Raw genomic sequence first — 14,919 nt, 5'->3', positions numbered from 1 at the left:
AGCTAAGCAGGGTCTGCTATGGTTTCGAACTGGATGGTGGGGGGTCGAGATTCATGCATTGCAGGGGGTTGGACTAGATGACCCTTGGACCCCCTTCTGACACTTAAGATTCTATGGCTGTATGGTCTGTGGCACCACATTTTCTTCGGGGTGGGGTGGGCACGTGGCAGGGGTCCAGAGGCCCAAATGGGCACAGCAGCAATGGCTCTCGCCTGTGGACGATTTAAGAAAATTTAAGAAAATTTTAAGAAAATTCTTTGGAGGTCTTTAAGCGGAGGCTTGACAGCCATCTGTCAGGAATGCTTTGATGGTGTTTCCTGCTTGGCAGGGGGTTGGACTGGATGGCCCTTGGGGTCTCTTCCAACTCGATGAATTTATGATTCTATGATTCTAAAGCAACCCCCCCCAATAATCCTGGGAATTGTAGCTTACTCCACGCAGCGCTACAATTCCCAGCAACGGCAGAAAAGCTCCCTTTTCCCTGCTGACTGGGTGGGGGCACAGGACGGTGGAGATGGAGACCCCCGTGGTGGAAATCGGAGGGGATGTCTTCCAACTCCCCGGAACCCCAAACCGCCACACCTGCGGGCTTAAGAGTTTGGATTTGATATCCCGCTTTATCACTACCCAAAGGAGTCTCAAAGCGGCTCACATTCTCCTTTTCCTTTCCTGCCCCACAACAAACACTCTGTGAGGTGAGTGGGGCTGAGAGACTTCAGAGGAGTGTGACTAGCCCAAGGTCACCCAGCAGCCGCATGTGGAGGAGAGGAGACGCGAACCCGGTTCCCCAGATTACGAATCTACCGCTCTTAACCACTACACCACACTGGCTCCCTTAAGCTAAGCTGGGACCCTTACTTAGGGCCGGGAGACGGATCACACACCTACCACAGGAGGCAAACTTGAGGGAGAGGACGCAACTCTCGTGCAAATGGAGCTGGTACTTCTCCGACTTGGTCACGTGAAGGATCTCGACGTGGCTGCTCTCCATGCCGACCGCCAGCCACTCGCCCGTGGGGCAGTAGCCCAGGGAGAAAATCTGCAGGCGAGAGTGGCCAGAGTCATGTCAGTGCGCCCAATGGAAATGTGGCGGAAATGATGGGTAGATGGTATCTAACACCATCGAAAAGCGCTAAAACGTAGAGGACAACATCTAGCGAGCGCTGGGAATGTAAAGAAAAGGAAGGCACAGCCGAATCTCTCTACTTACCACCCCCTTTTCTTACGGTCGCGGCCGCAGAAAACCCGGAAGTAACCGGCGGGTTTGCCGCCGTCCGCACATGCGCAGGAGTTGTGATTGCCGTTCGCACATGAGCAGAAGCAGGCAATTGCCGTTCGCACATGCGCACAGCGGCGCCTCTCCCAGCGACCCATTTCGACCTCCAGGCGGACCTCCGGAACGGATTATGGTCGCAAATAGAGGTTCCACCGTATCTTTTACCGTATGTGGTGAACTTGTAAAGAGGTAAGGGAAATGGTATATACAGGCGAAACTCGAAAAATTAGAATATCATGGAAAGGTTCATTTCTTTCAGTAATTCAGCTTAAAAGGCGAAACTGATATATGAGATAGATTCATGGCATGCAAAGCGAGATATGTGTCAAGCCTTTATTTGTTATAATTGTGATGGTTATGGCATACAGCTGATGAGAACCCCAAATTAACAATCTCAACTTTGGGGTTTTCATCAGCTGCGCGCCATAGTCATCACAATTATAACAAGCAAAGGCTTGACGTATCTCGCTTTGCGTGTCATGAGTCTATCTCATATATTAAACTCCAGTAGCTAATGGAAACAATTGCTTACATAAATGGACTTTTCCCACGATATTCTAATTTTTCGAGTTTCACCTGTATATACAGCCATACCTCGTTTTACTTCACGTTGCGGCTTTTCAGGTTACGAATGCAGCAAACCCGGAAGTCTTTACTTCTGGGTTCGCTGCACACGCACGCACAGAAGCGCTCTACTGACGGACTTTTCAGGGTGCGGACGGCACCCCGAAACGGATCGTGTTCGTAAGCAGAGGTACCGCCGTAATGAGTTAAAGGAAATGTTTAAAAACACTTTTGTTAAAAAAAACCCAGAAGCCTTTTTACTGGGTGTAGTAGGTGAAGAGATACCAAAAAAGGACAAAAGACTGTTCATGTATGCAACAGCTGCGGCAAGAATCCTTTTAGCCCCAGAAATGGAAGCAACATAAATTAGCAACCAAAGAAGAGTGGCAGATGAAAATGATGGACTTTGCGGAACTGGCGAAGCTGATGGGAAAAACATTTCCCATTTATCCACTTCCGGAATGCGCCAAGCAAAAGGGGTGATTTTAAACCAGTGCGTTGTGTACGTCACACACCCAGCCGTCCCCCCTCCCCTCCAAAGCTGACCTGAGAGCTGAAGTCGTGCTGTTGAAGCTGGCGCCCTTCCCGGAGGTCCCAGCACCGCACAGTGTTGTCCAGGCCCCCAGTCCAAAGCTTGGTGCCGTAATTTGAGATGTCGATGCAACTGGCGCCATCCGTGTGGCCCTGGAACTGCCTGGAAAGGAAGGGATTGAAGGAGAAGGGAGTCACTCAATATTCCAGGAATGACAGATTAGACATGTTGGAATAAGTGATCCGCTGGGTCTCGCACAGCGCTGGTGCTTTGAAGCCCCAATAGACAGCTGAACTCTGGGCCTTCAAAGCACCAGGTGCTATTTTCTGAAAGCATTCAGAACCCCTGACTAGCAAATCATCATCATCAACCTTTTATTGGCATCAAACAAACAAACATACATACAAAACAGAAGCGGATTAATACTCATCTAGGAGAGAAAGGCTGGATCAGGACACCCTTTCTCTCCTAGATGAGTGGCCTCCGGTATCCAATTCAGAAGTTATAAGTTTAATTGGCCAGATGAAAGTAGGAAAGGCTGCAGGCCCTGACGCCATTCCACCTGAACTGACTAGCAAATCAAGCAGTTCTGACTTATGGGTCACTCCTGCATCACAGAAGAATGGGCTGGGTCTTGCACAGAGCCGGCGCTTTGAAGCCCCAATAGGCAGCTGAACTTTGGGCCTTCAAAGCACAGTGTGCCATTTTCTGAAAGGAAAGGAAAGGAAGGGAGAAGAAAGGAAGGGAGGCGGTGCTCAGAGTTCTCCAGTGGATTTGACTTGATGATTCTATAGTTTTTATATTGCAAACTGCTTTGAGGATTCCCCACCCACCCTACAGCCCAGAGGCACATAGGTGCCAACTCCCCAGGGCCCTGGGTGCCTGAGCACCTGTAAATTTTGGCACCAGGGCCATGCACACCAAATGGCACCCACAGCCCCGGGCACCCACGGTCATGGGGCCAAGCTGGCACTCCTGAAACAACGTATAAATCTCATGAAATAAATAGATACTGCGGTAACTTGGTTCTCAAACACCTTGGTACTCAAACAACTTGGAACCCAAACATTGCAAACTTTTTTTTCAGAAGCCGAACGTGCTCCACTTTGAGTGTTACGATGACGTCTTTCTGTTTTTGCGATTTATTTTGCGTTTTGGTCTATGCAGCTCTTTTTGTTTTGTTTGTGACTGTGTCGAACCCAGTCCAGCTACTGATGGATTGACTGTGTGACCGCAGTACGTTGTCTATTGCTTTCATTTTATGGATCTGCGGTCTCATTCGATAGTAAAATTCACGTTAAATTTTACGTTTTAGGGGTTGTTTTTAAAAGTCTGGAACGGACTTTCATCCGTTTTGCATTCCTTTCTATGGGAAGGCGTCCCTTGGTTTTGGAATGCTTTGGTTTTGGAACGGACTTCCGGAATAGATTAAGTCTGAGAACCAAAGTACTGTCAGGATGTCCTACACACGAGTAGAGCCTTGACAGAGCCACTTGCCCGACTGGCATGTTCCCTCCCTCCTGGGCGATCGTTCGGGAGTTTCAAAAGCATTCCTCAGCCGGGACATCACCGCGACTGATGCCAGAAGACATCAGCACACTTAGGGATCCGCAGAGGTTTGCACAGTTGCATAACAGAACTCAGCATTTAGGCTAATCTACTTTATTTACATATAAATACGCATGGCTCCCCCCCCCCCCCGGCATCAGAAAGCAAAGAGAAAGAACAAAGGACAATAGTCCCACTTCAGGGAACACAGTAAGACAAACATCCTGTCTTCGTCACATCCCATTCCTGTGGAATCAAAACACATACCCAGTCGTGATAGACAACAAACCCATGACCGTACCCCTGTAGAATAATTATTGCAGGGTTTCTCCAGGTGTGCGGCATTTATAGAATCATAGAATCATAGAGTTGGAAGAGACCCCAAGGGCCATCCAGTCCAACCCCCTGCCAAGCAGGAAACACCACCAAAGCATTCCTGACAGATGGCTGTCAAGCCTCTGCTTCAAGACCTCCAAAGAAGGAGACTCCACCACACTCCTGGGCAGCAAATCCCACTGCCGAACAGCTCTTACTGTCAGGAAGTTCTTCCTAATGTTTAGGTGGAATCTTCTTTCTTGTAGTTTGAATCCATTGCTCCGTGTCCGCTTCTCCGGAGCAGCAGAAAACAACCTTTCTCCCTCCTCTATATGACACCCTTTGATATATTTGAACATGGCTATCATATCACCCCCTTAACCTTCTCTTCTCCGGGCTAAACATACCCAGCTCCCTAAGCCGTTCCTCCTAAGGCATCGTTTCCAGGCCTTGGACCATTTTGGTTGCCCTCCTCTGGACACGTTCCAGCTTGTCAGTATCCTTCTTGAACTGTGGTGCCCAGAACTGGACACAGTATTCCAGGTGAGGTCTGACCAGAGCAGAATACAGTGGTACTATTACCTCCCTTGATCTAGACGCTATACTCCTATTGATGCAGCCCAGAATTGCATTTTTTATCTGGTTGTTGAGGGTGGAAGGGCGTTCTGTGGTTGACTTTGCATCAAACCTCCTTCGCCAATAAATCTCACCTGACCATAGTCTGGTTCTGAAGGTCCCAGACCACGATGTTGCCATCGCTGCAGCAGGAAAAGCAGACCTTGGCATCGGGGCTGATGGCGAGGGCGTAGCAGGCCGGGGCAGAAGACGTCAGCTCCGCCTTGATCCGGGGAGTCGGAGCCGCCAGGTCCCAGATGGAGAGGGTGCTGGCCTCCCCGCCCACGATCAGGCTCCGCCCATCTGGGAGGAGCTTGCACGACCGGATATAGTTGTCCCGGTTCTGGGCAGGGAGACAAGAGGCGAGAGAATGACGGGAAAGCAGGACGCCACATCCCAACCACGAGGATCTTTCATTGGAGGATGGATGGCGGCTAACAGATCGAGGTTGAATCCTGACAAGACAGAAGGACTGTTTTGGGGGGGCAGGCAGGTGTGGGGGACTGCCTGGTCCTGAATGGGGTAACTGTGCCCCTGAAGGATCTGAGTCCAGGGCAGCTGCCTACCAGCTGCATCTGGTATGCAGAATGAGACCCTCCCTGCTCGTAGACTGTCTGTCCAGAGTGGTGCATGCTCTGGTTATCTCCTGCTTGGACTACTGCCATGCGCTCTATGTGGGGCTACCTTTGAAGGTGACCTGGAAACTACAATTAATCCAGAATGCGGCAGCTAGACCGGTGACTGGGAGTGGCTGCCAAGACCATACAGGTGAAATTCGAAAAATTAGAATATCGTGGAAAGGTTCGTTTCTTTCAGTAACTCAACTTAAAACGTGAAACTAATATATGAGATAGACTCACGACATGCAAAGTGAGATATGTCAAGCCTTTGTTTGTTGTTATTGCGATTATTATGGCGTACAGCTGATGAGAACCCCAAATTAACAATATCAACTTTGGGGTTTTCATCAGCCGGACGCCATAATCACCACAATTATAACAAGCAAAGGCTTGACATATCTCACTTTGCATGTCATGAGTCCATCTCATATATTCAACTCCAGTAGCTAATGAAAACAATTGCTTACATAAATGGACTTTTCCACGATATTCTAATTTTTCGAGTTTCACGTGTATAACACTGGTCTTGAACGATCTCCATTGGCTCCCAGTACGTTTCCAAGCACAATTCAAATTGTTGGTGTTAACCTTGAAAGTCCTCAACAGTCTCGGCCCCGTATACCTAAAGGAGCGTCTCAATACCCGTCGTCCAGCCTGGACACTGAGGTCCAGCTCCAAGGGTCTTCTGGCGGTTCCCTCCCTGTGAGAAGAGAAGCTACAGGGAACCAGGCAGAGGGCCTTCTCGGTGGTGGCGCCCTCCCATCAGATATCAAGGAAATAAACAACTATCTGACTTGTAGAAGACATCTGATGGCAGCTGCAGTAGGAAACCATCTTGCAAGGACCACAAGAGCAGCCAAGTCCTGGGAGACTCTAGGGATGCGCCTGGGAAACCGAGTCACGCAAACCAACGCACCCGCCCGCCCTCATACGTACCAGGCAATCCAGCTGGGCCACGGGGGTCTTTGCGCCCGGCTGGGCCACGTCCCACACCTTCACGCAGCCTTTTCCCCCCGTGTAGACGTGCTGCGTGGAATTGCTGATGGTGACGGCGCAGACCACCTCCCCGTGCGTCAGCGTGTGGAGCTGGCGGGCGTGGCGAGGGATGCCCGAGCCGATGAGGGCGTCGGGCGGGAAGGGCACCGGCTGCATCTGCCCGTCGGAGCTGACGTGGAAGGAGTACGCTCTGCAGGGGAAGCGGGGAGCAGGCTTTGGCGGGTGGGAACAGAACAGCCCCCTGGGCTACACAGAAAGACCCCGGACCGCGATTCCCTGCGGGGTGAGGCCTCCTTCCAAGGAAGGTGCTTTGAACTGCCATTCCCCTAAAATCTTTGCCGCCATTGAACTAAATAAATACACGACTGAAGGAAAAGTTCTATGGAGCTCTGCACCAAACGAGGGAGACCTTGCAAAAAAAAAAATGGGTTGTTGTGTGGGCCTCACCTGCTCTGCCAGCCAAGCCCTTTCCCCATAAACTCCATTCCGGTCCTCTCTGCCACCCATCCCCCCAAAAACCCCAAACACAAAGAACTGTCCACACAAGTGAAAGCTGCAAATAACAATGTTTGGGTGTGGAGTGCTGTGTGCTTTTCTCGAGGGCTCTCCATGCCACGGTTTGCGAGACGTTTGGGGACCCCTAGGCTCCATCACTCAGCGGTGGCGGGAGCCGCAATCTGAAAATCATCAGGCTAGAAGACAAGAGGGTTCAAGTTTGCCCATCGGCGAGGAAAGTCACAGGGCGACCTTAAGCCAGTCCCTCTCCCTCTGTCCCCAACCTACTTCGCAGGGCTGTTGTGAGCCAACATTTACCATATTTTTCGCTCCATAGGGCACACCGGACCATAGGGCGCACCTCGTTTTTAGAGTAGGAAACCCAGGAATTTTTTTTTCTGGTTTTCTTCCTCTAAAAGCCCTGTTTTTTGTGGACCAGCTAAAAATTTAGCAACTTTTTTGCAAAGGGAGAAGCCCTGTTTTTTTGAGGATCAGCTAAAAGTTTGGCAGCTTTTTTTGCAAAGGGAAAAGCCCTGGTTTTTTCAGGACCAGCTAAAAGTTTTGCAGCTTTTTTTGCAAAGGGAAAAGCCCTGTTTTTTTGAGGATCAGCTAAAAGTTTTGCAGCTTTTTTGCAAAGGGAAAAGCCCTGGTTTTTTCAGGACCAGCTAAAAGTTTTGCAGCTTTTTTTTGCAAAGGGGGAAAAGCAAAGAGGGAAAGCCCTGTTTTTATGGGGTTCAACTCACATTTCTGCAGCTTCTGAAGGAAAGGGAGCCTTTTCTACAGTTTCCAGACAGATAATCTAATCAGCCAGTCCCATGTCACTGGGGAAACAAACAACCTCCCTCTGCAGCACATTCAACAATGGAGGGCGGGGCTGAAAGGGAGCGGGGACTCTTATCTCTCTCCCGATCTCTTGCTGATCAGCTGCTGAGCGGGGTCCTTTCAACACCCCCTTTTCTCTTTGTAAAATAAAAAGCATGATCCTCTTTTGACCCCTGGGCAATTCAGCTCCAGGGACCACCATCCGCTCCATAAGACGCACAGATATTTCCCCTTACTTTCTAGGAGGAAAAAAGTGTGTCTTATGCAGCGAAAAAATTCGGTATTCATCTAAGGCTAAACAGTTTGCTTTTCAAAGCCGGCAGCGCCCAATGATCTTCCGAAGAAAGCAGGGGGGATGCAAAAGCAGGAGACGGAAATTCTTGATTTATTATTGTCAACGTCCGTTAGCTCAGAGGCTCAGACATGGGAATGCAAAAGGGGGAGATTTTTAGACCCGGTTTATTGTCGTCGTTCCTTCGCTTCGAGGCTCAGCCTGCTCAATTTCAGCCCCAATGAAGAACCCTCTCCCCATAGGGGCACAGGCCGGCCTGTTACTTACGGTTTGCCACCCGGAACGGAAGGCAGGGAAGACGAGGCGGTCGACGCTCTTAAGTGGGGGTGAGATTCAAAGGCTACCTGCAGGCGGAATCAAGAAGAGGCGCTGTCAACAGGGAGAGGTTGTTGCCGAGTGGTTAGAGCACCCGCTTGGAACCACAAACCCGGGCCCAACCTTTTGGGATCTGCGGCTAAAGAACAGCAGAGATCAGCGCCTGCCCTTTGGAACTCCCTGCCACTTGAGAGGCTTCCCTCACTGCACTCTTTCTGACGCCGGCTTAAATTCTTGGTCACACAAGTTTAGGAAACTGGCACAAGCTCCAATCTGCTTCTCACCTCTCGTTTTAACGCTAAATTGTCATCGTTGGTTTTTCTTACCGTTTCATCTTTTTCTGTAAAAAGCTTTGAAGCGTTTGTTTAGAAACAAACAAACAAGCAGAATATTAAATTTTGTAGAGGAATAATATTCCTGTTTTGATTAGACTTTGTTCAAACCATGAGGACCAGAGTCTTGATTTTTTTTAAAAAGGGGTGGGTGGGTGGCTGGGAATTGCCCTGTTTGCATTTTAGTGTAAACCTGCCAGAATAATCAGTGGATCAAAATGCCCTTTTCGAACTTGATCTGTTGCTGAAGCTCACAATGCGGGTCTCCAGCTCAAAAATGGGGTGCGTAACAACCCAGTATTCTCAAATAATAAGCATACAGGTGAAACTCGAAAAATTAGAATATCGTGGAAAAGTCCATTTAGGTAAGCAATTGTTTTCATTAGCTACTGGAGTTTAATATATGAGATAGACTCGTGACATGCAAAGCGAGATATGTCAAGCCTTTGCTTGTTATAATTGTGATGATTCTGGCGTACAGCTGATGAAAACCCCCAAGTTGAGATTGTTAATTTGGGGTTCTCATCAGCTGTACGCCATAATCATCACAATTATAACAAACAAAGGCTTGACACATATCTCGCTTTGCATGTCAGGAGTCTATCTCATATATTAGTTTCGCCTTTTAAGTTGAATTACTGAAAGAAATGAAACTTTCCACGATATCTTAATTTTTCAAATTTCACCTGTATCTTGTAATTTATAGACCTAACAGGCATCTAAAGCCATTTTCACATAACAAAATATGTATATTATCAAAGTAATTGTTGAACTGAAATACAATTAAGAAGACGTATAATCATAGAATCATCGAGTTGGAAGAGACCCCAAGGGCCATCCAGTCCAACCCCCTGCCAAGCAGGAAACACCATCAAAGCATTCCTGACAGATGGCTGTCAAGCCTCCGCTTAAAGACCTCCAAAGAAGGAGACTCCACCACACTCCTTGGCAGCAAATCCCACTGCCGAACAGCTCTCACTGTCAGGAAGTTCTTCCTAATGTTTAGGTGGAATCTTCTTTCTTGTAGTTTGAATCCATTGCTCCGTGTCCGCTTCTCTGGAGCAGCAGAAAACAACCTCCCTCCCTCCTCTATATGACATCCTTTTATATATTTGAACATGGCTATCATATCACCCCAATAATAGTGAAATAATTATTAAGCTCTAACTTAAAATGATTTTTTATTCATAAACTTAATAATGCAAACACGTTTCTCGTTTAATTTTTTTGGGGCCCCCCCAAGAGAGTAGGGCCCTAAACTATAGCTTGTTTAGCTTATACGTTAATCCGGCACTGGTCCAATCCCCTGCAATCTTTCTGTATATTTACTTGCAGGGGTTAAAAACAGCCTCTCAGCTTACCATGGGGGAACGTCCGTACAGAACCGTCCCGCTAATTTGCGGAGAGAGGTGTATGCTGACGTACGATCGCGGAGCGGTGAGATCGCCGTTGAGTGTGGCTTGGGGCATCAGCCCGAAGGACGAGGCGTAGGAACTGGCCATGCTCAGGGGGCTCCGGAGGGCTAGGGAGAAAAGAAAGATTGGGGTGGGGAGGAGACTCCATAAAGCCAAATAGATCACATTATGCTGCCGTTTTAAAGGTAAAGTTAAAAGGAACCCCTGACCATTAGGTCCAGTCGCGGACGACTCTGGGGTGCGGCACTCATCTCGCTTTACTGGCCGAGGGAGCCGGCGTACAGCTTCCGGGTCATGTGTCCAGCATGGCTAAGCCGCTTCTGGCGAACCAGAGTAGCGCACGGAAACGCCGTTTACCTTCCCGCCGGAGTGGTACCTATTTATCTACTTGCACTTTTGACGTGCTTTCAAACTGCTAGGTTGGCAGGAGGAGGGACCGAGCGACGGGAGCTCACCCCATCATTGCGGGGATTCGAACCGCCGACCTTCTGATCGGCAAGCCCTAGGCTCTGTGGTTTAACCCACAGCGCCACCCGCGTCTGCCGTTTTATTTATATGCAAAACAGGCTTCTGGGGCAAACTCGCAAAGGAGAAGCAGATGCGTGTGAATACGGGTGTGAAATTAACGCAAACTGTTTCCAAGGTACCACTTTAATCCAGTCTCAAACTTAAACCAAAGCGTTCCACAACCGAGGTGCGCTTTCCCATAGAAAGTAATGCAAAACAGATCAATCCGTTCCAGACTTTTAAAAACAACCCCTAAAACAACAATTTAACATGATTTTTACTCTCTAACAAGACCATTGATCCATAAAATGAAAGCCATCATCAATGTACTGTACTATAAAATAAATATTGTATTGTAGATGATGAAAATTGAAATTAATTCCCCCACCCCTTACTTGCTCTGATGACAGTCATTGTTTGGAGGGGGGGGGCTTTTATTCATTTAGATAGATAGATAGATAGATTTATTTATTGTCATTGTCCGTGCCACACAATCAATCGATCAGCTGAACTGTTGTTCCACACAGCCACAAAAACCAATTAACCGAAAAATCCTCAGAAACAAAAAACACAAAATAGCAAAAACAGAAGAGCCAAACTTAATCCCTTCCGGAAGTCCGTTTGACTTCCGAAATGTTCGAAAACCAAGGCGCGGCTTCTGATTGGTGCAGGCGCCCCGGAAAAAATAGCCGGCAGCCGCACCGGACGTTCGGCTTCCGAAAAACGTTCGGAAAAACCGGAACACTTACTTCCGGGTTTTTGGCGTTTGGGAACCAAGGCGTTTGAGAAGTAAGGAATACCACTGTATTCCAAACCAAACAACTCTCTGCGTTCCTGCCCAAGTGGGTTTCCCAGGCGCCACAGATATGCGCAGACACGATTTCCGGCGCGGTTTTCGGGCGGCTCGTGGGCCGATGTCTGGGCTACAGCGCCCGACCAGGGCCTGGGAGACTTCTCTCCACCTTGTTTTCACTCCGTTGGAAATTTTCAATAAAGTATAATTTTAAATAAAAAAAGAATTGCAGAAATGACTTACTGATGGCATCTGTGGTGGGTGGCTTAGAGGAGACCTGTTGGAGTTGAGGGGCACAGCTGGGGCCGAGGCCAGGGGTTAGGGAATCGTGGGGGGGAGAGAGGCTGGCGGATTTGCAGGTGGCAGGGTTGTCGTCATTCTGTGGGGGGGAAGGAAAAAAAAGAGGGTGCCCGTTTTTAAGGAACGAGGCGCTTTTTTAAACACACGTCGCGAACTTGTCCTAAAGCACCGGTTCATATTTTATTTTTTTATTTTTATATTTAAAATAAGCCTCCTTCTGGGTTTTTTTGGGGGGGGGTGGGGAGGGCAGGTAGGAAAAGCCTTTTCGCCCGCACAGCAGGGCTGTCGTTATTCATGGAGCGGAGACTGTGCTAATCCGATTGAGGTCAGCCACTCACCCAGTGTGCATTTTTTTGGGGGGGGGACCTGCCCTCCCTCCTGCCTGTCTGGGGAGGGGGGGGCAGGTTGCCAGATGAAGCCTTGGGGATTTGACAGAAGGATCAATGCCGTCTTCCATCCTTCGAGCTGCTGTCGTCGTCCTCCTCCTGCGCTGATGTTTCAATCCAGAGATCTTGGCAGGTTTCGGGGAGATCAATAGGATTTGCTCTCTCTTTCTCTCTCTCTCTCTCTTTCTATCTCTCTCTCCCCCCCTCCCTCGGTCGCACTGTGTGTTTTAAACACACACACACAAACACACACACACACACACACACACCCCAAGGAAAGTGCCAGCCAGACAGAAAGAAAGAGGAGGGCGAAAAAAACCCTCCACAAAAAAGAATTATCACCACTTCAATGACCTCTGTTTGGGACCCTCTCCTCCTTGTCTAACCCAGATGGTACGTCAAGCCCCCCCCCCCGCAATCGCCCCCCCACAAGACCCTCGCTCCCTGCAAGGCGGCGCTAATAGCAATTAATTATACATTAAAATCCTCTGAGGAATCTCAAAGCGCCCCCCCCCCACCCGTGGGCCACTAATTAACGGAGCCACGTGCCCCCCTCCCCTGTGCATTTGAGGAGGAGGCTGGTTGGGGGTGTGTGGGTGGGAAGGGAGGGTGTTTGGGGGGGGGTAGGCAAGCACACACACACACCCAGAGGAGAATAAGGGGGAAGGGGCGGATCCGCTACTCGGAAGCAGGAGGAGACACATCTCAAAATGGAACCCAGGCGTCCGGCTCGGGCGAGGATGCGGATCTGCTGGGCTGAAAATTGCAAAACAACAACAACAACACAACAACAAAAAACCAAACCAAAACCGACACAAGTTTTGGATGGGGTTTGTTTTTTGGGGTGGGGGTGGGGCCTAAGGGAGAACAGAATAAAAACCTGTTGTTATCAGAGGTGGCACAGTGAGCATGCTCCTGCAGAGAGGAGTTCCCTTTTAAGTAGAGCACCCAACTTCAGAGGCAGTCTATCTCCGGATAACTATCTGGTGGCAAGAGCGGAAAAACAACCCTGCAGGGATGGCTTTCTCCCTTTGTGGGCTGCCCACAGTTGGAAACTAGATACTGGGGCTGGGTGGCTATAAGAAGAGTCCATCTAGTCCAGCATCATGTTCTCACAATGGCAGACCAGATGCTTGTGAGAAACAAACAGGCAGGATTCGAACACAAGAGCAACTGCGGTTTCCGGCAACTGGGATTCGGAAGCAATACGGAGGCAGCGTGTAGCCGTCATGGCTAGAAGCCGCCGATAACCCTCCCCTCCACGCATCAGACTGTGGGCAGATCAAATCCAATAGGTCCGTGATGTTGTGAGTTTGGGGGGGTCAGTCTAGATGATGCCCTGAGACCCCTTCCATATAAAACGCAGATTGGAAAGTCCCATCTTGGCCAGTGCAGGCACCACTCAGCTAGATGGACCAAGCAAAACAATAACTCCACTACCCAAGAAAGGCTGTAGAATATTAATCAGCCGAAGGCCTGACCAAAAAGGAACACTTTTGCCTGGCACCTAATAATGAAAGCGCCAGGCGAACCTCTCTGGGGAGAGAATTTCACAGACGGGGAGCCACTACAGAAAAGGCCCTGTTCTCGTGCTGCCACCCTCTGGACCTCTCAGGGAGGAGGCGCGCGAAAAAGGGGCTCAGAGGATGATCTCAGGGTGCGGGTTGGTTCATATGGGGAGTTGGGGTATTGCGGTCCTGAGCTTTATAGGTCCGAACCAGCGCTTTGAATTGGGAAACTGATTGGCAGCTGGTGTAGTCGGGCCAGGATCGGTGCAATATGCTCAAACCGCCTTGCCCCCAGTGAGCCACCTGGCTACTTAATAATAATAATAATAATAATAATAATAATAATAATAATAATAATATATTTGTACCCTGCCCATCTGGCTGGGTCCCCCCAGCCGCTCTGGGCGGCCTCCAACAGATTTTAAAGTACATTAAAATGTCACAGGTTAAAAACTTCCCTAAACAAAAATCCCCTGCTGAATTCTGCACCAGCTGAAGTTTCCAGACAGTCTTCAGGGGCAGCCCTACGCATAACACAATTGCAGTAATCTAGCCTAGACGAGCCAGTTATTCACGGAGAACAGAGCTCGCTGTCCAACACCATACTGTGGTAAAACCCAGAACTCCGATCTAGCAGAGTCTTTTTAACCTTCTTATATGTCTACCAGCTCCATCTGGTATGCAGGATAAGACCCTCCCTGCCCGCAGACTGTCTCACCAGAGTGGTGCATGCTCCGGTTATCTCCCGCTTGGACTACTGCAATGCGCTCTACGTGGTGCTACCTTTGAAGGTGACCCAGAAACTGCAACTAATCCAGAAAGCGGCAGCCAGACTGGTGACTGGGAGCGGCCGCCGGGACCACGTAACACCGGTCCTGAAAGACCTACATTGGCTCCCAGGACATTTCCAAGAACAATTCAAAGTGTTGGTACTGACCTTGAAAGCCCTAAACAGCCTGGTATACCTGAAGGAGCGTCTCCACCCCCATCGTTCTGCCCAGACACTGAGGTCCAGCTCCGAGGGCCTTCTGGCAGTTCCCTCCCTGTGAGAAGCGAGGTTACAGGGAACCAGGCAGAGGGCTTTCTCGGTGGTGGCGCCCGCCCTGTGGAACGCCCTCCCATCAGATGTCAAGGAAATAAACAGCTATCTGACTTTTAGAAGACATCTGAAGGCAGCCCTGTTTAGGGAAGTTCTTAATGTGTGATGTTTTATTGTGTTTTCAATATTCTGTCGGGGGCTGCCCAGAGTGGCTGGGGAAACCCAGCCGGAAGGGCAGGGTATAAGTAA

At 49.3% G+C, this 14,919-nt stretch overlaps 1 protein-coding gene across 1 annotated transcript in view; it reads right to left on the bottom strand.

Annotated features, from left to right (window-relative positions):
• The window catches only part of TLE2 (TLE family member 2, transcriptional corepressor), a 40,681-nt gene that overhangs the window by 3,342 nt on the left and 22,420 nt on the right, over nucleotides 1–14,919 (bottom strand). Inside the window, exons 11-17 of the mRNA XM_033136623.1 lie at nucleotides 11,681–11,816; nucleotides 10,084–10,244; nucleotides 8,343–8,419; nucleotides 6,407–6,656; nucleotides 4,946–5,193; nucleotides 2,387–2,534; nucleotides 889–1,039 (exon numbers count right to left, since the gene is read on the bottom strand). Coding sequence (XP_032992514.1) covers nucleotides 889–1,039; nucleotides 2,387–2,534; nucleotides 4,946–5,193; nucleotides 6,407–6,656; nucleotides 8,343–8,419; nucleotides 10,084–10,244; nucleotides 11,681–11,816 — 1,171 coding nt within the window. The remainder of the gene's footprint in view (nucleotides 1–888; nucleotides 1,040–2,386; nucleotides 2,535–4,945; nucleotides 5,194–6,406; nucleotides 6,657–8,342; nucleotides 8,420–10,083; nucleotides 10,245–11,680; nucleotides 11,817–14,919) is intronic.

Source organism: Lacerta agilis, chromosome 18 (genome assembly GCF_009819535.1).
Source record: "Lacerta agilis isolate rLacAgi1 chromosome 18, rLacAgi1.pri, whole genome shotgun sequence".
NCBI classification, from domain to species: domain Eukaryota; kingdom Metazoa; phylum Chordata; class Lepidosauria; order Squamata; family Lacertidae; genus Lacerta; species Lacerta agilis.
Note: the sequence above shows the minus strand (reverse complement) of the source record. Positions and strands in the feature narration are given on the sequence as shown.